Source organism: Pituophis catenifer, unplaced genomic scaffold (assembly GCF_029215685.1).
Source record: "Pituophis catenifer annectens isolate HBS135680 unplaced genomic scaffold, rPitCat1.0.hap2 SCAF_8, whole genome shotgun sequence".
Classification (NCBI taxonomy): domain Eukaryota; kingdom Metazoa; phylum Chordata; class Lepidosauria; order Squamata; family Colubridae; genus Pituophis; species Pituophis catenifer.
Window position 1 is genome coordinate 38,802,527 of NW_027256888.1, and position 23,742 is coordinate 38,826,268.

At 37.2% G+C, this 23,742-nt stretch overlaps 1 protein-coding gene across 9 annotated transcripts in view; it reads right to left on the bottom strand.

Annotated features, from left to right (window-relative positions):
• Window positions 1–1,075: 1,075 nt before the first annotated feature.
• The window catches only part of IRF2 (interferon regulatory factor 2), a 35,650-nt gene continuing 12,983 nt past the window's right edge, over window positions 1,076–23,742 (bottom strand). For 7 of the 9 annotated variants that reach the window (XM_070948282.1, XM_070948283.1, XM_070948284.1 and 4 more), the window contains exons 2-9: window positions 17,862–17,956; window positions 16,190–16,289; window positions 14,391–14,567; window positions 12,726–12,772; window positions 10,387–10,501; window positions 8,566–8,730; window positions 7,477–7,526; window positions 1,076–2,410 (exon numbers count right to left, since the gene is read on the bottom strand). In XM_070948282.1, the coding sequence (XP_070804383.1) occupies window positions 2,090–2,410; window positions 7,477–7,526; window positions 8,566–8,730; window positions 10,387–10,501; window positions 12,726–12,772; window positions 14,391–14,567; window positions 16,190–16,289; window positions 17,862–17,948 (1,062 nt within the window). In that variant the 5' untranslated portion in view covers window positions 17,949–17,956 and the 3' untranslated portion in view covers window positions 1,076–2,089. Of the gene's footprint in view, window positions 2,411–7,476; window positions 7,527–8,565; window positions 8,731–10,386; window positions 10,502–12,725; window positions 12,773–14,390; window positions 14,568–16,189; window positions 16,290–17,861; window positions 17,957–18,890; window positions 18,954–23,742 lie in introns of those variants that run through there. The other 2 variants (XM_070948285.1, XM_070948290.1) reach the window with 2 other exon arrangements.

A 23,742-nucleotide genomic window follows, 5' to 3' on the forward strand; every position in this document is an offset into this window, starting at 1 on the left:
GATGTCCTACACTACGTGAGCAAGCTTCTGGTTATCCTACTTTTCTACACACAGCCATGCTTTTTCCAAATTGGCCCTGGAAATATGTTCCACTACTGATGCCCATTCATTCCACTAACTGGACAAAACCCCTTGCAGTATTTCTAGACTAAATATCTTTTCATAAAATACATTTTTTATATTTGTCTCAAGTTTTTAATGATTTTAAAAAATAAACCAAGTATAATCTTCAAGTTTGAAAGTGTTTTATGTCTGGTCTAATTTATTCCTGTTCTTGTATTTTTTAAAACATTTTCCACTGTTAATGCTTGATATTTGTTTCCTGGCATTGTATGCTGTTAACTCCATTCTTTGGTTAATCTCTTAATCCAGTTGTAGATGATGAGTGGAAATCATAACGAGAACCTTAACCGTATGGAACCTTTATGTTTATTTACAATTCAGAATTAAAGCTACCACGTTGTCTACTAGTTAGACATTAAAGTTGCTCCATCAACTGTCTTTCTGCAACACTTTTGACACTGAACTTCCAAAGCTGGTATAAAGATGTTCTGCTCTGCAAGATGGATATGAACTAGGGCTCTGCGTGCTTCAAAAATTATTCTGAAAAAGTGCTTCATGATATTTGGGGTGGGAGCACAGCCCTTCTTTAAAGCAATAGGATCTATTTGTGGTGAGGAAATCAGAAGGAATGTCATGCTACCTTTTGATTTTCCAGCTCAGTTGCAAAGTATCCCAACCCTCAGTGTATGTATTTGAAATTCTGGAAGAAAATGACACATTGCGTACTTTTAGCAATGAATAAATTAAATATGAAGTATTTTATTTGAAAGTAGGCTTATGAGGCCATTTAACATGTTTCATGTTTAAAAATTAGGAAATAGCATTCATTTTATTTCAGGACCTGCTGAATATAATTCTCTGATTGAATTCCATGGCGTTTTGTTAAATATTCGTGTTTTGATACAATTTTTGAGCCCAGGTATTCATCATTTTCTCCTTTTGTTGCTCATCACAATATTTCTCAACTCACCCCTTATATGATTTTAACCATTTCATAAATGTAGACAAAGTATTTATTTAAAACTTAGCTATATGTAATATTTATTATTAATCCACAGGATATTTTGATTGCTACATAAAACTCATTATTTCACCTTTACAAATTGTAAAAAAGAGAAAAAGAGAGGAAGAGAGGGAGAAAATGAAAAAAGAAATGTGCCACAAAGATGTGATAGCTGCTGACAACCAAACACTAAATTGTAAAATTATAAATTTGCTGTAGAAAAGATAAAAAACTTGAAACAATTATATTCACTTTAGAATTTTACTTTGAATAAAATATTCCACTGTATAAAAAAATAAAAAAGCTTACTCTGGTTAGAATTAGGGAAAAATTTCTTTAAAACCTAGGAATTTGCATAATATATCTGTAATATATTTTCTTCTATTGTACCACACAGATTTCAAGCATAGCAGATTAGACACAAATAAGACAAGCACTCTTCAAAACAATCTGTGAAATGTACATGGGAAGTTTTACCTTCCTTTTTAATTCATATTTCCAGATTCCAAGGCTACATATGTCAGAAAAGCCCTCAGAGAGATCAAACCTGGAGCTTTAAATGTGCCATTAATTAATAAAAGGCCTTTTTTGCAAGTGCTATTTTTTTAATAAGGTGCGGAAGCAGACTGCAATATTGCTAGTGCTGCATTATGTACATATTAACAATAGATTCTGCAGAAAAAAATATCCAGCGAGTTCACATTTTCTCTTTCCTTCCAAAAGTTTGGAGTTCATCATGATGGCTGCAAGAAATGAAGTGCTTCTGTTGGGAGGGACTGTTGGGAGGGATGCTTGAGGAAGCTTGGCAATACACTTCTAGGTGAACCTCATTCCCTGGGCTGTAATCTTGGAACTCCAACATTCTGATGATCGGAGTCCTGAGTTTAAGATGCTCCAATGATGGAGTTGATACACAGTCATATCCTGTACTATCCAGGTTTTCCTTAAATTTGTAGAGCTCCCACTAGGTATGCCCCTCAAAGCCATAAAATAGCATCTGCCAGGAACATATCAGTGAATGGCTTAGCTGCTCTTGAGTCTTGACTGAGTGATATCTGAGGTTTTCTTGATGACACTTGCCCGGTTTTCATGATCTGGAGGCCTGCTAGTATAGCTGGTAGAAGCGGAGCAAACTATTTGTTGGAGAGGGTGATCTGTAAAAGAAGGCCATGAGCTGCTATAAGGCAAAGGGCAGCTTTCTTCTTTGATGGTCACCTGGAGGTCAGGTTGGTTAGAAGTCACAAAGGTGGCCATACCAGGAAGTGGGTAAGGTGGATTCCTTGTGCCCAAATTGCTGTAATATTGCTTCCCACCGATGTTTTTCTTTTGCCACTGAAGTTGACTCTGAAGAGAAGAATTGATCAAGTTACTTATTTTGTTAACTCCAATAGAGTATTTTTATTTATTTACTTACTTACTTACTTACTTATTTATTGTATTTTTATTTTTATTTGTTTTTGTATTTGTATCCTGCGCTGCTTCTGGTGGTCTTCCCTCATTTTAACTGCAGAACAACAATCCTGTGAGTTACTCTAGTCCAAAGTCATCCAGACAACTGTTTGATCAATTGGGGACTTGAAACGTGGTCCCTAGTCAAAAATCCAGTACCCAAGACCTATACAGGTACCCAGTACCTATACAGGTAGTACTTACCAACCATTTGTTCAGCAACCATTCAAATTTAACAACAGTGCTGAAAAAGAGGATTTATAACTAGTTCTCAAAGCTATGAATGTCATAGCCTCTCTTTGGTCATATAATCACAGTTCAGGTAGTTGGCAACCAGCACACTTTTTATGACAGTTGTAATGTCCCACAATCACATGGTTTCCATTTGCAAACCTTCGCAGTCAGCTTCCGACAAGCTAAGTTACTGGGAAGCTGGCAGGAAATTGCAAGCTGCAGTTGTGCGATATCATGCTTAACGACCAGAACTAGAAATAATGTTGTTAAACTGGCATGGTCACATGACATTTTGCTTGCAAATGTGCTGCTTAGCAACAGAGTTGTTGATCCTGATTGTGGTCAGTAAGGGATGATTACCTGTATTACACTGACACATTAAAAAAAAATCTAATATTGCTCATGTTATCTGTTGTATAAAAGAGCAAACATGCTGACAAGAACAGAATTCTTGCAGTGTGTGAAACACAAGGTAGACTTTTCTTGCCTCAATTGTGCACCTTGTTGCAACAAGTTCAGTTTGTGCCATACAGATTTTGTATGCTTGTGTGCAAAGAAAAGGGCTGTACAGGCATTTTTCCTCAATGCATAAGCTAATGGAAGGACCAATTGGACATATTTACTGACCCTACTCCCAATGCTGACATCTGATCTCCATGCCTTTAGGAAAAACTCTGCATGTGCGTACAGGGGCACTCAAGAGTTCCAAGCGTTCAAGATGCCCAATTAAGTAGGTACCCTGTTCAGACTTTCTATCAAACACCAGAATAAAGCTTTTATACAAATCAGCATCACAGCTGATTAATGAAGAAGTATGTGCAGGGAGTTCTCAACAACCACAATTGAAACCTGAATTTCCATTGTTAAGTAATGCAGTTGTTAAGTGCCCAATTTTATGATCTTTCTTTTGCCATGAATGTTAAGCGAATCTCTATAACTGTTCAATGAATCATGCGGTCGTTAAACGAATTCAGCTTTCCTCCACTGACTCTGCTGGTTGGAAGCCTTCTGGGAAGGTCACAAACGGCAATCAAATAACCTTGGGATACTGCAACTGGTGTAACTACATGCCGGTTGCCAAGTGCTCAAATTTTGATCACATGACCCTTGGGATGCTGTTGTGAGTCACTTTTTTCAGTGCCACTGTAACTTTGAACGTTTGCTAAACAAGTGGTTGTAAGCCAAGGACTTGCTATAGAAAATTTAAGTGTCAGGTCTCTTCAAATTCAAGTCTGTTCCCATCTTATATCAAATATAGCAAAACAAATGTTACCAGCCAGGAAAAAACACCCACCAAGGGCAAAGTGAAACTTTCCCCATTTGTAGCTGAAATTATTTCTCTACATCTTGGAGAAGTTGCAGATTTCAACCTCCCATGTAGTTCTATCGCACACCTCCTAGTTTACCCTTTTCTCATTAAGTTCAGCAGAAAGCACGAATGCTCAGCTTTGGCCCAGCTTTACAGAAAAGAGAAATGATCGTTCAAAAAGCACAGAGAGATTTTTTAAAAATCAAAAATAAAGAGGAAAAGCTACAATGAAGAAAAAAAAAAGAATGATTTGTTTCCTGATTGTTTCTCATGCAACTTGTGAATAAGACTGGATAGAAATATTATTCATCTCCCAGGTACAATGTGTACAAAGCTTTCCAGCATGGTTAGGAGAACTTCCTGCCATTGTGTTCAAGCACATGTGAACTCAGGAAATCCAAAAGACACAGCTTCTGACTAAGATATAACAAAAAAGTTTATATTAAAGTATCCTCCCACTGTAGCTTTGTATATGTAAAAGATAATAGGCACTAAAACTTAATGAAACCCAAACTAGATGTTTAACTTTTCCATTAAGATTTTGTTGCTCAGTGAGTAGGAGGCCATAACTTTATCCTGGGGGTTGATTTCAATTGCAATAAAATCATGGCTGCAAAGAATGAGAAGAAGCAAATTGAAATGGAAAATATATATTACATCAAAATAGATCGCTCAAACCATTAATTATTAGGGTTGCCTAAAGTATTTAAAGGACATGCTTTGCAACTGTGAAAACGACAGAATCCTTTGGAAGGCTCACAGGGCTGTTTCCAAGGCTATTTCACGTTTGTCCTTCCACAGACAACTGGATCACCAGGGAAAGGCAGCAGCTATTGTGTATGCATCCATCCATACAATACCACTCCTTGAAATGTCAAAATAGCTGCAACATCTGGAAACTTTATATTTTTACATTTTATTGTGAGATGACTTATTTGCCCCTTTGCACTTTGCAAACCACTGCTAGCCCATATAAGAATTGTTCCTTCTGTAGTCATTCACCAGGTTCAATGCCTGATATATTCAATGGCTAAAACTGCACTATAAATGAAAATGCAAAAAATAGAAAAAGAATTGGCCTAGCTTTTTGTGTGTTGCATTTGGTACAAGAAGTCCTATGATGGGGGAAAAAAAGTCATGCAGCATCTGCCCACTAATGCTGAAATATCAGTCCCAGGTCTACCCATCTGGCCTGGAAAATGGTTTCCTGGTTCTGAGCTAGATTCCTTTAGCTACTTCAGCCTAATCTACAACTGGGCAAGTAAGTATTCAGATGGGCTTGGAATAATTCTTTGTGACTTGCATAGTACTGAACATGACCAAACCGGGTCATGCTGTAATTCCCCTTGAAGTTGCTAAATCTCACATCCCTTACAGAAAAATCTGGATAGCTCTGCAGACTAAAGCACTGTAATTTAACACCAGCTGTCTGCAATTAAAGTAAGTTCGAATCTTGCCAGGCTCAAGGTTGACTCAGCCTTCCATCCTTTCTAAGGTAGGTAAATTGAGGACCTAGTTTGTGGGGGCAATAAACTGACTTTGTATAAAATATACAAAAGTATGAAGGCTATTGCTTAATGCACTGTAAGCCGCCCTGAATCTCCGGAGAAGGGCGGCATATAAATCAAATTAAAAAAAAAAAGTCACTGTAGCCAAAGCTACAGTGTTCAAGGGATGTTCTCGCTGGGTTCACATGTTGTGCTAAGCCAGGTTGCTTAATCAAGACTTGATGAGTCAATCAAAATTGGCTGACCTCCCAACATACAAAGCCAAAACAAAGCAGATCACACTATGGTTTAGCTTGATGTGTAAACCTGTACTTTGCCTGCTGATCTGGAAATTAAACTTAACTATGAATGGTATTTTAAAGTTCAGCAGCAGAAGCTTTAAAAAAACTCTGCCCAAAGCAGCCAAGGCTGTTATTTAATATACTTGTTGTATCTCTACTGGACCTGCCATGATCCTTCAGTAGTCATAGCATTCCAGAAGCTAAAACATCATTTCCAACCTGATCCTTCTAGATCTATTGGAATACAACGTCCAGTCCATTGGTGTCTAAAAGCTGGCTGTAATGATGAAGAGTTGCTTTTAATATATCTAAAGAACAACAGGCTGAAAAAAAGTCATATTCCTTTTTTGCTTCTGTTCCCTTGGCTGCTGCTTATATATCAAGTATTTGAGTTTTAATTTTTTGCTTGTTTTATATGTTTAATGCCTGTATATACTTTTTGTATTTTACAAGCTATTCATATTTTGTGGACAGGAAAACCTGGCTACAAAATTCCTAACCATCATACTTTATATATGGGTCAGTGGGAAGAAGGGGGAAATTATTTTGTCAATACTGTGGCTTAATAGGGACCATATTTGCTCTTTGGTCATAAGGCACATGTCGCAGCAGGAGGGGAAGGGAAAATACTGGCCATTTTATTATTGATAGTTTCAAATTGCTCTTGTTAAGATGTTTAAACCTATTCCTGTAATATTTACAGAGTAATCTCATCAGAAACAATAATATCTTAGAAGTTCAGTCATGACTTCTGGATTGATTTCAGCTGATTGGGTCAGCCATCACACTCTGAGCTTCTCCTTTAACAGGGCCAAGCTGTTGGAAGGAGACCGTCTTTAGTGGCTGCCTTCAGGATCCCTTTCACCATTGTGACTGCTGAGGAAAAAGGAAAAACTTCTCCTTCTGGAAAGCCCAAGTAGTTCCTAGTTTTCATCCTTTTGGAAAATGGGAAGATTTTTTTATGAAGAGTTTTGATTATTCTATTACAGGTAATCCTCGACTTATGACAATTGAGCCCAAAATTTCTGTTGATAAGCAAGTTAGTTGTTAAGTGAATTTTTGCCCCATTTAACAATTTTTCTTGCCACAGTTGTTAATAATATGGTTGTTAAGTGAATCTGGCTTCCCCACTGACTTTACTTATCAGAAGGTCACAAAAGGTGATCACATGACCTCAGGACACTGCAACTCTCTTAAATATGAGTCAGTTCTCAAGCATCTGAATTTTAATCACGTGCCCACAAGGATGCTGCAACAGTCATAAGTGTGAAAATGGTCATAAGTCACTTTTTTCACTGTTGTTATAACTTCAAATGGTTACTAAATGAACTGTTGTAAGTCAAGGACTACTTGCATTTGTCATTTCTTAATGGTACAATCATTTTATCCTGCTCATTCAATAAATTTAATGCAACTTCCTTCATCATCTCTGTTACTATCACTGTATTAAGTGTATATAAATGTTATTGTTCACTGTTTCCATCTGTCATAAGACATCTTGCAAACCTTTATAAAGAACAGAGAGGATATTGACTTCTAAACATCAATAAACCAAACAAAACTCCTAAAAGCAATGAAGAAAAGCCTATTTGTAATATTAAAAAGAAAACCTGGAAATGTTTTACTTACTTGTGCATTTTCTTCGTCACTTGGGATGCTATTTGTTGTTTCACTTTCTGCTGGACAAAGTAGGGATAAAAATAGGAATTCTTCAGAAGTATGAATAGCCAATATAAACAGAAATTCATTATACTTATTTTGTTTTAACCCTCATCAGCCACATCTTCTCATATCCAAGAAATGATTCTATATCAGTCTAGTAAGATTTATGTAAAACCAGTTAGTTCATATTAGCCACTGGAACAGAGGGCAAAAGTAATCTAAAATGAGTAGCCATGAATTTCTTTTTTAAAAAAAGCTATAGAATTGTTTGTATCTGAGGGCCAAAGGCAAACACTACTACTATGTGTAAACTTGCTTTAGGGTCAAGAGGTTACTCTCAACTATTCCTGCATTTGCAGCCATGATTGTTCATAGAGACTCTGCCCATTACATCATCTACAAGTAATGTTTTAGTTCCATGCCCAAGAAACAATAAAACTCGTTTTGCTTGATAATGTTTATCTAGACTTCCAGATTTAAGGCTGCTTTTTTCAACTAAAGATACATAGATATCCTAGTAAACTGTGTTTTACCAGAACATTATTGGTCTTTGGTTGTATTATGATATAACTGACAGATGAAATGCATGACAAGATTTTATGCATAATAGCAGATCAAGGTTAAATCACTGGTAAACCAGCTGCATTACATACGGTAGGTCCCAGACTGAATCTTAGATTTCACATAGGAAAATACAAAAAAGACCCTGATATGAATTCCTGGATTCCATATAAATGACAATGATTTCCATTTTTAAAGACAGATTAAATTATATATAAAAATGAAAAGAAGATTAAATGCTCTTCAAATTAGCTATTGTCTTTTAAGAAACTAACATTTTATTCCTTGAGTTTTATTCAATTTAATTTTAAGTACTTTTAAGGAACATTCAATTTTAGTGCCGATATTTGATTTCACTACAGCTTTCTTTCTTAGAAGAAAATTGTTTATATTGATTACAATGGCTTTCCCAGAGAATCAGTAAAATCTCTTCCAACTAACCTAAGCAGAAAAGGAAATATCTGTTAAAAATTCTAGAATTACAAAGCTACTGACCTGCATAGGAAGAGACAGGAGAGATTTGTAGTGGATATAGTTGACTCATGCAGCTGGGCTGGTCATCACATTCTGTTGTTACCTCTACTACTTGGCAAACGTCTGGAGGATTGGGAACTATCATGTGATCCCCAGAATCAACCTCAAAGTGTGATTCTCCTACAACTGGATATGATGGCAAATTATAATAATGGTGATTACATGCAGTCATATGAACAAATAGCATATTTTTAGTGATTCTGAATGCACTATGGTTTATCATATTTTCATACCATAAAATTAGGAAATGTCAGAGAATCTAGTTTACAAAATCCCACTGTATAAAGGGATGTTGTGGGTAAGGCATATGGGCAGTGAATATAAAAATATTTGGTTTAGTGGGCCATGGGTTCCGGATTGATTCTTTCTCCATCAACACTTGCAGTCAATCAGCTTGCTGTGAATATTTTGTTACAATAGCACCTTAACCAGTTCACCCATACAGTATGGGAGGGCATCTCAGAACTTTGATAGTGGATGAAGCTCCTATGTGTATGCCATCACTCTGCTAAACAACTAATTCCCACAACACTGTCAAACTATTTACTGTTTTGCTATTCTTCTTCTCATCCTTCCTATTACCTATCTCCTCCCACTTATGATTATAATCATGTTGCTTGTATTTTTACGATTTATATTGTTCTGTTTGTTTCCTAGTATGATTTGATTGCTTATTAGTAACCTATAACACTAAGTGTTGTATCTTATGATTCTTGATGAATATATTTTCTATTTTTATGTACACTGAGAGCATATGCACCAAAGACAAATTCCTTGTGTGTCCAATCACACTTGGCCAATAAAGAATTCTATTCTGTTCTGTTCTGTTCTGTTTCTATTCTATAGAGGGATACCTTTTTACTGCTGCAGGCAACATGGTGCAAAAGAGAGGGAGGGAGGGAGGGAGGAAGGTGATTATTGACAAACCCATGGTTTGCAGAGGCCAGCATAACCTTCCTATTGAACTAATCAAAGAAAGGGAAGAAATCTAATAAATTAATCACTTTAATTTATTACTGAATTACGTTTTGTGAATGAGGACAGGTATTATTTTTTCTTCAGTTAAAGGTATGTATGCTAGCTACAGAATGACCCTGTTTTGAAGCATCTCAGCACATTTGTGTTTTTCAATACATTTGAACATCTCCAACAGACCCAAAAGTTTTGTTAAGCCCATTCCAACAGGAGGAACAGGATTTGCATTTTTCCCTGACCATCCACAGCACATTTTCTCTATGCCAGCTCCAAGGTATATGTACAGCATGTGTTCGAGGAAGACTGGATTTTATGGATCTAGTCATATTTGCAGTACTCCTTGGATCATTTTTCTAATACCTCATTTGGGAATTATCAAATTAAAAAGAAAGGGTTTTGGAAGCCCCAAGGGAAGGAAGAAAGATTTCCAAAGTGAGAATTTTCCCACTCAGGTCAGAGTTCTCTATTCAGCCTGGATGAAAAAATTCTGAAAATCTTATATTCAGGGTTGCCCATCCAGAGCCTGCTGATCTGCAGCCTTATTTATGCTCAGAAAGATACAGTGGAATTTAGGGGCACTCATGACTAACTAACTCTGATGGTTTTAATGGGCCTGCTCTAAACAGGACTAAATCTGTAGACAAATAACTGCTAGATAAAGAGTTAAATTTCTTCTTTCACTTCCATCATTTCCCAGGAGTTTTGTTCAAGATTCCTAACTAAACCAGGACCTGAAAAGCCAAAATTCTTGCTCTAGAAGTTTGCCACACAAGGAAAAGAATGTACTGGTCTACTGGAGCTGCTTACCTACAATATTTATTGTACTGTCGACTTCAGTTTTTATTGTCGAAGACAAGCAGTAATTAGAAAATTCTGGACTTGTTCCATTACTCAGCTGATAAGAGCACTCCTCTGGTTCTTGCTAGAAAGAAAGCAATGGAAAAATGATGCATTGGTAGGCACTCAGAAATATATGTCATCTCCTGATTGATCATCCGCTAAACCTATCCCATACCATTTCTTTGGCATTCTGTGGGCCAAGTTGAAGCAGACTAGTGTCTCATGCTGTCCAATCTCAGAACTGAAACACCAGCCATTTTATTCATAAAAATAGTCTGCATTCAGAAGAGCAATGCACAGAGTTTATTCTGAGGCCTTCTAAGAAATATGCTTTACATTAAGAAATTAACCTAGGTATCACCATCTCCAACAACTCTTCTTATTAAATATTTATCATAGCCTTCAAAATAAACTCAAGTGGTTCTAACTAAAATGCATGATCTTAGCAAATTTCTACTTCCTGCAAAATCAAATCCATAAAACTTAAATTAGGCACTCTTGGGCATCAACTTCAGTGCAAAAACACCTGGGTCTGGCACCCACAAAATATCCTTTGATAGTAGTATGTTCTTTGTTCACAAGACTCTTCCAATCCCAGGAAGTGAGAAATGCAACATGGAGAAGGAAATCCCCTTTCTTAATCAATTTCTGATCATATATTGGGTAGTCCAGATCAAGAAAGAATTCTTGTGTTTGTTTTCATCACTTTGGTTTAGTTTTGGTTAGATGTTCCATATCTTTCCAAGGAAAAAGAAAGTAATAGAAATAAAACCCTCCATTTTGATCATCAAGAAGTTCCTCTAATTTCTAGTTGCTGATACAGAAGGTTGTATGTATAATAAACTACGACACCATGAGAAGGAAGAAAATGTCCCAGTTCCCAAGTTAGACTTCTTAATAATATGCCTATAATGGAAATACTTATTCTGTTAACTAAAAGTATAATTTTTAATAACAAATAATAATTACATTGAATAACTTGCCCTTTTAGTACTTGTGCCTTAGTCAAGAGTATCTTAACAATTCAATACAACTATCAACCATAATGTCCATCCACAGCAAAAGTACAATATAATAAAAAAAGAGATAGAGGGAGCAGGAAAACAGAAGTCACAACCAATTTGGGGTTTTTCCAATAAAATAAACATCTGCTGTCTGAAGAGGAAGCTTCTTGCCTCCTCATAGGGCAAAATTCTATATTTTTGGTTTCTGTTCCTGAAGCCTGCAAACATACTATTGAAACTGTGTGGATAATGCCTATCGACATTGAAAAGTGCAATCAGATAATTGCATAGGCTATTACTAATGTCACATGTGCTGACAAGAGGAAGGGAAAGGTCTCTCCCATTTAATTCCTTGTGCAGAATATATTATGAGAATGAACTTTTCAAAGACAAAACCAATTATGTAATACAGAAGTAGCTAGCAATTATCACTTTGTATCCTCCTAGAGAGATTTGAGTGCTACACGTACTTTTTTGATGCCATAGTAACTCCTGGGATAACAGAACAGATGGACGGGTGAACGAAAGACCACCACCCATCACGATGCTGTTTGCCATGAGTTCAGTAACTAGAAATCTGAATAACCAAGAAAATGTCAATATTTTTCATGAGCCAGCAGGATGGTCTCAATCCAATGGTTAGAAATGTATTTTGATAGAGTGTCTTATAATACAACTTCCTCCAGAAGTTGTAAATGCTCCAATACTGGAAGTTTTTAAGAAGAGATTAGATAACCATTTGTCTGAAATGGTATATGGTTTCCTGCCTAAGCAGGGGGTTGGGGTAGAAGACCTCCAAGGTCCCTTCCAACTCTGTTATTCTGTTCTGTTCTGTTCTGTTCTGTTCTGTTCTGTTCCATTCTGTTCTATTCTAATAAATCAGCCATTATTATAACCTTAAAAAAAAACTAGAAGCAAACAATATCTAATTCTGCTACACTTTGGTTTTCATTTCAGTAATCATGGTTGTGAGAAAAGGAGATTCCTTATTAGAAATGCAGTATTGGAAAAAGTAGATTGTATTTCTTCTGGTCATGTGGGGGAGGATAAAATGTGAGCATCCTCTCCCATAGAGCATGCTCCTGAAAAGGACCAATCTTCACTTCTAATTACTTAAAAAAAAAAATTATATTAAGCATATTTTCCAGCTGGGTCAAGTATTATATCTGAATGAACTTTACTGAAGAAAATGTCTGTTTAGTCCTTTTGATAAAAAGTGTTAATAAACTGAAATAATTTTTCAGAATGTTTTAATCCAGAAATGACATCTCTTTAGCCTTGAAATGATAACAAAAAAAATACCTTAATTTGTTTAATTTTATCTTCCTTGTCAGACTTTGGTTTCTTTCCTGTAGAAATGTAAGAAAAGATATTTACAGTTATTTCCTGACAAAAATTAAGACCATTATTTGCAAATAAAAGATTTTCACGTGAATTTAATAGAATAATCAGGTCACTAATACCTGAAAATTGCTACTTGTTTAAATCTTACTGAAAATATGTGAAGACACACAAACAGAACTGACATTATTCTCCAAGATTCCCCATGTCAATGGGGAATGGAATCCCTCTCTACACTGGGAATACAATAGCTGATTTTATTTATTTATTTATTTATTTATTTATTTATTTATTTATTTATTTATTTATTTATTTATTATTTATTTATTTATTTATTTATTTTAATTTATATACCGCCCTATTCCCGAGGGACTATTATTGTTTTTCTTTTAGTTTCTGGAGTTGCCTTCCAAAATAATAAAATACTATGCTTTTCTAACCATCACCTGCCAAAGCAAGGGAAAAAAAGAAGCTAAAATTTTCTGCAAAATCTTATGAGATTTTTTTTCTCATTTCCATTTTTAATTATTTATGTCAGGGAGGTCAGTAAAGTAACAATGGGGCCATCACGGTTTTGATCAGGGGTGGGCTTCAAAAATTTCAGCAATGGGTTCTCTGCCTGGTTGCTGGGTGGGCATGGCCATGGTTGGCCTCCTGCACCATGGCAGGGTGGGGGTCATTTTCGCCTTTCCCAGGTTCCGGAGGCTTTCCTTGAGCCTCTCGGAGGGCGAAAACTGCCTCCCCCGGGTTCCGGAGGCCCTCCAGAGGCCAGAAATGGCCCGGAACTTCCGGGAAGTCAGTTTTCCCCTCTCCCTGAGCCTCTGTGAGGGCCCTGCACTTACCTCGCATCCAAAACAGGCCACGTGGAGACTCCTGGGAGGGGAGGGGTGGGTGGGGCCAGCCAGGGATGGGATTTGGAGTTTCTCCAAACCGGCGATAACATTAGCTACGGGTTCTCCCGAACCCGAGCAAACCATAGCAGCCCACCCCTGGTTTTGATCCTTCCATTTTTCTTTGACACAAACTCATATTATTGATACATCAGAAGGGGATGAATGCCGGGGTCCTTATCATCATTTACAATATTTTTTATTCTGACTAGCAATGAAAGACATTTCCCCATTTTCTGAAAAGGGTCAATTTTTTAAAAACTGAGGTGCCAGGAATTAATTTAGGACTGCTGGGCCATGTGCAATTCTTCTTCTTTGGTTATCAATTTTAAGAACGGGAAAAAAAAAACGCATGGAATTCGATGATGTCATATGAAGTGCTGAAGGAGTCAAGGCCATTTGTTCTCATCTGTACAGCTGAAGGGAAGGATGTTTCAGTATGGAAATGAGGACTTTAAAGACTTATTTTTATTTTTCTTCTTCTTAGGTAGTTGCATTCACTTAGTAGATATGCCTGTGACCAAGAAAGAATGCCTGCCTATTGATCCACATGCATCTCATCTGTCTTTTCCCAGCTTTTCCCTCTGGTTTCCTAAGTGTATTGAGGCTGTGAGCTTTATTTGTTTTGATCAAGTGGGAATTCTGTGAACTGGAGTCTTGATATATTGGGAAATCTCTTTAAAAGCAGTTAGCTGTTGTCCAACAAGTTACTAATTTTCACAATCCTTTCATTTACCTTTCTTAGAAGGCCTCTCAGATAACGGCAGCATCCGATACACTCTAAAAGCATTGTTCCCTTTCTTGATGCTTTTGTCTTTAACTTCTTCTATGTCTGGCAAGGAGTTCATCGCACATCGAAAATTGGCCTTCCATGTCTTTGGATCTGCTTTATCAACTCCTGGCTGGTACTTTCCTAAGCAAAAAGGGAAGAAAAAAAATCTTGGTAACTGGACTTTATCTTGAAGTGGAAGAAACTGTTGTTGTAACACCGGTTTAAAAATCAATGATTAATTTGACAGGGGGGGAAGGAAATGCAGTGCAAACAAAGGCCACAGAAAGACAGGAACTGTGAAAAACTGATACCGGATTTTTCTTTAATTTAAAATATTTGTGTAGCAGTTTCAATAAAACGGTGAAGGAAACTTGGAAAGGACCTTGGAGATTTTCTAGTCCAACCCTCTGCTCAAGCAGGAAACCCTATACCATGACAAACAAATAATTGCCAGTCTCTTCTTAAAATCTTCCAGTGTTGGAGCACCTACAACTTCAGGAGGCAAGCAGTTCCATTGATTAATTGTTCTAACTGTCAGAAAATTTCTCCTTAGTTCTAGGTTGGTTCTTTCCTTGATTAATTTCCATCCATTGCTTCTTATCCTGCCTTCAGGTGCTTTGGAAACTTTCAGGTGCTTTGGAGATTTTCTGATATAAGTCTATAACACCATTGGTTTAATCTACCAAAAACTATTCCTATAAAACTTTAACTGATCAAAAACATTGAAGAAATGTAAGGATTAACAGGCTGCACACTGCCAAGAAGGGTTCAGCATTAGCTGAAGATATCCTGGTTTGAACCTAAGGTGTTCTATCACCTCTGTGGATGTGGCATCAATTGACAACCATTCCCAAGGCAGACTCCCTGGAGCCCACTGAACCAGCTCCACCCTTACAGATGTGCCTGAATCCAACTTCTGGAGAAGTTGACTGTTTTCTGCACCTGCCCAAAAGCCAAATATAACAAAATGCTTTTTGTAGGCCACAAGCGTATCCCCATATTCAAGTGTGGTAGTTCTTAAGAAGTGGAGCCAGAGGGCCAAATCACCTTCAGCATATGGATAGGGGGGATTTGGTTTCATTTTGTTTCACAACTCACGTATTTGTGATAGAGGAATCAGAACCAAGACCTTTTAGACTTTACAGCTACACAGAGTTCTAGATCAGCGGCTCTCAACTTGGGGGTCCACAATGTCATCACAGGAGGTCCGTGAAGGTTTGAAGAAATATTATGATTTAAATGTAATGAGTTAAGTCTTAGTGGTTCATGGCCACAAAAGGTATTTAAAGGTGATCCATGGTGAAGAAAAGCTTGAGAACCACTGTTCTAGACAATCAAATCAGCAAGTTTCTCATTGATAGTCCATATTTACCCACATGTGGTCCCAGAAATCAATTTTCAGGAGCAAAGCACACAGATACATCTGATATTTAAGTGACTTTGCTTATATTTCAAGGACTCTCTTTCCCAGTGTTTCTCAACCTTGCCAACTTGAAGATGTAGGGACTTCAACTCTCAGACTTCCCCAGGCAGCCATGCTAGCTGGAGAATTCGGAGAGCTAAAGTCCACACATTTTCAAGTTTCCAAGGTTGAAAAATACAGCTCTATCCATTTGAAACAGAGAGGGCACTTTAACTTACTTTACCATGCTTAGGGTACTAATGAGTTTGATCAAACAGAACAGCAAAACAGAAAGTAGTATCAATGAGAAAAATAGAGAAATTCAATAAGAAATCGTCCCAGTAAAAATAAGTTTCCATACCAGTGTGAATGGCCCAATTCCGAAATAAAGGAGCATCTTTCTCGACATCCCACCCATGACGTGCGGCATGCATCCAAGGAATCTGAAAAATCTTCTTTTCCTGAAGGGTGGGGATCAAGTAGGATACATAAAGAATTAGCTCACAAACTTAAATCTTAGATATTTACAAATACTCTAGCAAAGCTAGACAATCAGTCACCCAGGATCACCAGAATGTTTAAGGACCCATCGCTGTCAGGCTCTTTTAGATCTCTGAATATATTTTTAAATATTTTACTTTTTTAATGTAAATTTGACATTCTGCCTATAGCATTTATTTATAATGTTGCTTTTTTGGTTCTCATACAGAGGTGGGCTACTGCCGGTTCAGACAGGTTGAGGCGAACCGGTAGTTGTGACTCATGGGTGGGTCTGTCCACCCACTCAGGCGCTATCCCGTCCTATATTGCCGTGTTTTTGAAGCGTGTATGTGCGCACGCTCACATTTTCGGTGCTGGCCGAACCAGTTGTTACAACCGGCAGCAGCCCACCACTGTACACATACCACAATCAGCGTTCTTAAAAAATGATCAAAGTGATGGTTGGAATCTACTTTTTTTATATTGGGTTTAGAAGAAGAAAGATAAGAGAGAAGATGAGATGATAAGGGTATTCTGGGAGGGCAAACAAGAGGTGATAGAACTTTTAAAGAGGTGTTTTCCAAACTTGGCAATTTTAAGATGTGTGGACTTCAATTCTCAGAATTCTGCTACTGGTTGGGGGATTCTGGGAGTTCAAGTCCACACATCTTAAATTACCAAGCTTGAAAAGCACCTATTAAAGATGAGGATGCTGATGAGACAGCTCTTTATCATTTCGAATTGTGGTATTCTCCCAAAATAATAAACAATTAGTGCATGATGCCGGAATCAATTAATATTAAGATTGAGGTACTGTGTGTTATTACATTTTCAAAAACAACATTTTTAGATTTTATAGGCTTCTTGAGGGAAGACTTTTCTCTACTTCCCTCTACTTAAGGGAAAAGATTTAGCAAATCCCACTGGTCCGTTTAATCTATCCCAGAATTCATATATAAACACACAAATGCTATAGGAAGTATCATTCAGAAAGCCAAATTAAAATCTTCCTCCTTTTTATAGAGATCATGTAACTGTATACCTCCTTGGTTGTTACAAAAAAAGGGGAGGTAAATATTCTAGTTACAAGTGAATCAGGTGACTGGCTTATCTCTGCTTTATAAATCAGAATTATAGACAATGGCTAGACCAAAGTGAGCATAGTGTTTGTTATTAAGGCTAAGCAAAGCATTTGAAATGAGTACTTTGTAGTGTGTTACCATGAGTGAAGCTTTAATTCCTGGAGAATTAAAGCCGTCACATCTTTTGGAAGACTCAGGTTTGTGCATATTTGGACTTAGTCCCAGAAGAAATTCTCTGTGTGCATGGACAGACACACACACACACACACACACACACACACACAAAACACAAAGAGGCAACCTTCTAGGCAGCAAACAACAAAACAAACAAACTGTCCAAAGCATGTGGCTCATTCATTTTGCTTGTAGTAGCATACTATGCAAAACATTCTTTTGAATGCTCTGCAGCCTTGCTTTAGAAAAAACGGTCTGGTTTATTTCTCACTGCTTAAAAATGCAGGCTTGCCTTACCTCATTTAGCCATTTCAGCCCTGGGATTTTGTTTGAATTTATTTGTTCCTCTAGCCATGGCCGCATTCGCATTCTTTCCACAGGCATTGTTTCCTCTGCAAGAAGAGGAAGTACTGATTATTTTGAAAGTCAAATTCATATTTCCTTTTGATTAAATACTCAAGCCAATGAATGCTGAATGTTTTGATGTACAGTAAAACAATATTAACAGATTGAATCTTGGTTAATCTTTCCTGAATGGTTATTTACTCCTTATGAGCATTTACTTTATACTCAATCAGTGAAATGTTTACATCTCTTGACAATTTTCAACACTCCTTCAGCTTAAGAATATCCTCATAAAAAAATTAAGCTCTCTTTGAATCTTGCTGATCTCAAGGAAAGAGCTAAGTGTACCCCCAACCATTTTCCTAAGATATCAGAGAGACTTTTGACATAGAAATGTATACACACATAATTGGGAAAACATGTTAAAGCTAACTAAGACTGGTAAAGTTTCTAACCTTATACCCTGTAAACTTATACATTCACTGGTAACTGGGAGTTATCCAAGGAACTCAATCTGAGTGAGTGGTCATTGGTCAATTAATGTTGGATCAGATTGTCGGGCACTTTATGCTCTTCCAAGTATACATCAACCTATTTTTATTGAATTTATTGAGATTAGAATCATTTATCAGATACCATAAAACCTAACAATGTCCAGAGAGCAAACGGGATTGTACATTATGTACCTGCAATATAGTTCATCAGTAAAATGATACCATAGTTACAATACATGAATCAGGAATGTCATAATGGACGGATGTTGTCATGCTTTGAGAAAATAAACTGATATGCTGGGCTAGGCTGAATATAGAACTGACCTCACACCAGATCAACACATACAGTTAGAATATAGACAAGTAAGAATTAGAGCATAACCTCCAGTGTGCTTTCCTTGTTTAATTAAAAAGACACGAAACATAAATTAATTAGTAGAGTATTGTTCTAAAAAAAAAAAAAAAAACATGTTTTCTGCTGGCTTACCATTTTAGACATTAGTTCCACTACATCAAATAGCTGAAGAGCTTCAAAGCAGCTACTATTCCTAGATGGCTCACATAGGAATGCTTAAGGCAGGGGTTAGAAAAATGCAACTCCCCAGAGGTTGTCAGATTACACTTCCTTTCAGCCTTAGCCAGCATACTCAATTCCAGGGATAAAGGAGGAGGTAATTTAACAACTCCTGGAGTACCATATGCCTTACTACATGTGTTTTGGAGGGGGGGGTGATTTTCAGGAAGGCACAACAAATTGTTTCACATGCAGTGTTAAAGTATTAATTTCCCCTCCTTTAGAGTGGGCCTGAGGAATCAATTAGAAATGCCCCAAAGGTGCTTTACAAGAGACAACTGGACTTTTCTGTTTTGTTTTTGAAGATGTTTCCCTTCTCATCCAAGAAGCTTCTTCAGTTCAGAACTGAAGAAACCTCTTGGATGAGAAGGGAAACATCTTCAAGGAAAAACAAAGGAAGTCCAGTTGCCTCTTGAAAAAGCACCTTTGGGACAACCATGACCCGCATGACTAAGAATCTCCTTAGAAATCAATTAGAAAGTTACTTGTAAACTAGTAAACTAGTCTACAGGGACGCTACCGGTATGTTTCATTTAAATTATGATTGCTACAAGGAGATTAGGATCTGGCAGTGATTTATGACTTGGCTTATTGCTGTTTAAACTAACCAGAACGATCACTTTGGAGGAAGCCTAGCTAAATTAAAACAAAAGCAAAAGTTTCTAATCTTTCTGCCACAATATCTAGAAAATACAGGTGTACAAGGCCAAAGCTTCCTACTCTCCATGCAGTTAGGTTAGACAGCCCTCCTTGTAGCTTTGTTGGACATCCCTCTTAAGGCTCAGTTTGTGTGATGGAAGTTATGCTTGCAGCAGCAGAGGCTGGGGTGGGGGTGGGGGGCAGGATTTGGCCAAATCAGAGCTTTCCCAGAAAAAGACCCAGACTGCAGGAAGGAGGGAAGAGGTTCAGGGTAACCACGCTCTAGTATTTCTCTGGATATATCTAGTATCTTATAGCTTTAGTTTGGCAAGATTCTGTCAGGTGTAAGCAAATAAAGAATTGGGCTGTCTCATCTCTGGGCTTAGGCAGAAAACAAGCAAAATGACTTTAGCTATTCAGAGGCAGTTGATAATTGTTCTGAGTACCACCCATGCTTGTTCTTACAATATGAGTAGCTATATAAGTCATTTAAGAGAAGTAAATACATAAATAAATTGTTCTCCCCTCCCTTTCCATACCCTGAAAACTAGTTGAGAAAAGTGTAGCTACATAAGTTAAGCGGAGCATCTCAATACCGTCTCTTCAAGTCAGAAGAATTACTTGAGACAATTTCATACGCAAAGTTGCCACAAGTGGGAGAAACCCTGTTTTTGTCCTTGGAGCATTTCCAATGATCTCATACTACCACCATCAGCAATTTGCCACTGATGTGCTCGAAGAAGGAAAACATCAAGTTGATTAGCAAATTCTGACAATGAGGGTTTCAAGCTTTATTATGACTGTGCTTTGGATGAAAAGGAAAGAAGAGGTTGCCACCCAGGCCATGGATTGTGAATGGCAGCAACGTGGAGGACCAGCTGGCTGGGTTTGGAATCAGCAAATTCAATGACCTGAAATGCAGTATGGTTTAAGGATAGAAGAACAAGAGTCAGCAGAAGAATGAAGAGGAAGAAAGGCAACATTAATAGTACTTGCTGGTTCCCTGTGACTTCCATGCCAAGGCAAAAGTTGAAAGGTCCACCATATTCTTTACTGTACATGAAATAAGTGATCTACTCTGTCATAAAAATAAGGTTGTCCCTTTGGACTGGCACCAGGAAAAATAGCTGCCATTCCTGCATTCTTTGAGAGATTTGTGAAGAACTTTCCCTCAGCCAGATGCTGCATTTGTACTGCGCTAGAGGACAGCTGTGTTTTAATTCTGAACTGTCCTTTCTTATCATACTTTCCATTACCTTTTCAAGCACTTATAAAGTGGAACATATTTAATCTGTAACATGAGAAGTGGGCCTTGAAAGTGCATATACTAACAAGAGTATTAAGGCAGCTGTGTCAAGAAAGACGCAAAGCTTTTACAATTTTTATGCAACAGCAGCTTTGGAATGTCTTCCTTCTGTACATAAAAAGCTTGTTGCATAAGCTGTTTCCCCACAAAGGCCGGGCTCCTGTGTTAGAATTCTTTCTATCAAACAAACAAAATCCTGTTATACACAAATCCTAGTAATTAATTATTTGCACACTGATTATAGAAATTAACTACTTACTATTTCTACTATTACTACTTCCCAAACCCACAAGGAAATTCTGCTTGCCATAACCTAGTATTTCCTACTATAACAGAATGGGACAATATTGTCTTATTCCTGGTTGACAAGACAAATTCATAAGGCAGGATTCTGACTTATTAACCAACATCAAGCCTTTATTTTTTGATGTAAATATGATGAATAATTACTAGTTAATGTAAATTAACACTCTGAATCAACAGTGGAGCACAGCTAGAAGAGGACATAGAAATTCAAGGAACAGGACTTCCAGGGGTTTTCTGTAGAACTTTATTAATTATGAATACATATTCAACAACACCTGTTTCCTTAAAATTTCCAAAAGAAATATTTTGATATTCTAGGTCATAGAATAGGTCTAGGTCATTCTAGGTCTTTGATATTCTTATCATAGCTACTTGTCTCCATGTATTTGTCATTAGGTAGTTATTAATTCCCACAATGGGCATTATAATTTTTAAACTGATATTCCCATAACATGGAAATAATGTGAAATCTTTGTTTTCAACTGTAATAAATTAACTATAAAAAATTATGCACCAGGGACAAATTCCTTGGATATCCAATCACACTTGGCCAATAAATAATTCTATTATTTTATTCTAATATCTGGAAGGAGAACTCTATCAAAAGATGGGAGGCAACATATTCTTTTTCTGTAAAGGAGAGGGGTCAAATTCCTGATATTATAAGCATTCATATGAAAATAACTTTTTAAATATGTGGGAAGCAACCACATGAGTTCTTTTTAATTCAAACATTGGTTTCCATCTTGACTTTAACTGGCATTTGTAATGTTGCCTCCAAGATCCTATGTGAAAGTCAAGCGAGGCTTTAGGGCAAATAAGCAAGGTCATCCTTGCTTGATCAGTTAATCAGAGCGAAATGACCCTTTTGCTCCCAAAGAGCAAACAACTGGCACCAAACAGCTGGCAAACTTTGCACCACCTCAGCAGTGGCCTTGGATATCTGTGGACTTAAATAGCAGTTTAAATTGGTCAAATGTCCCTTTAAAGCCATATAAGATATTACCTATTCCACATCTTGCAATAGTGGAACTGAAACTTGGGGGAGGGGGTTCTTTTTTGTCTGTCAACACCATTGTAGTCATCTCACTTTCTGAGGCTTACTTAGTATCCTTATCCAAAATATAAATGAGTATATTTGGCATGCACCTAAAGGACTCTAGGGATTTCAATACATTCACCTACCAAATGGATATTGTGATCCAGGTAAAACATAGAGTGCACTCAAAAGTGAGGGGAGGTTGAACTGAAGAAGCTTCAGCTACCTTCTCAAGTGACAGCTGTACAAAACACAAAGATGAGACCCTGCAGACTGCTATAACTACTCTTATTAAGCATCCCTGCTACCATTTGCATTCAGGGTGTGAGATATTAGCATAAATGCAAAGCAGACAAGGATTCAGGTCAGTCCTATAATTTGTTAACTTGCAGTCTCCCTGACTAACAAAGAGATTACAATATAAGGCAAGGTTGTTGCTTCATGTTGGTCTCCTCACCTGAAACAAGCCTTCTGGAATCAGATCTGAGGACAGTCATTAAAATGAGCTGTTCATGGAGGCTCTTGCCTCTGAAGAAAATCAGCAGTGGGGGCTACAGAATTCATTCTTCAGTAATTCTGGCCCAGACTTACAAGGAGATATTTACTCACCTGAATCAAAAGAACCCAGAGCAGAGAAACTATAACCCCATATACACTTTCCTGAAGAGTAATTTAATTTCCTCTTTCTTCACAAACAGAAGAGCTTAAAAAGCAGTTTTCTTTTCTTTTTGGCTCTGAGATGAAGGGAAGTCTATCTGTGTTTCTGTTTTCTGTTTCAATATTCATTTTACAGAAGTTGAGTTGATGCCTTTTATGGAAACTTTAGCCCAAAAACTGTACAAGTTAGAACTGAAGCCTGAGATCTGAACACACACATTTCCACAAAGCACAATAAAATATCAATTTCATAGAAAATTGATATTGGACAGAGAAAAAGTAATTCAATCAATTCAAAGAAAGGTACACAACCACCTATTATAGAGACTAATCTCAGAATTTGTTTGCACAGCATACCAATACATAAGCCTCCGGTATAATCTATGTGGTATGAAGTTAGCCATTATGACTGATAAGCTATGGTGTATCACTTACGGTAGCACATGTAAACTTTAGCAATTGTGTTTTACCCAGCAACTAATGGTTAACAAAATAATGGTGTAAATCAGCCACAACACAGAGAACATAGAATATGCATTCTTTATCCCCTCAAAGGCATTAGCTAGAAGCCTAGCAAATTATATCTGTTTGATGTTATAATGCACATGACATCACTCGTCCTGTTGCCAGCACTCATGTGTCCTCTTTCCCGCTGTCTGCTCCCCCTGCTCTTCTACATATACAGATACACACACATGTAAGTATGTATGTATGTATGTATGTATGTATGTATGTATGTATGTATATACGCATGGTGGCTGCTTTCTCTTAATCATCTCTACACCTACAGTTCAGAACAGAAGGCAATACTAAGATAC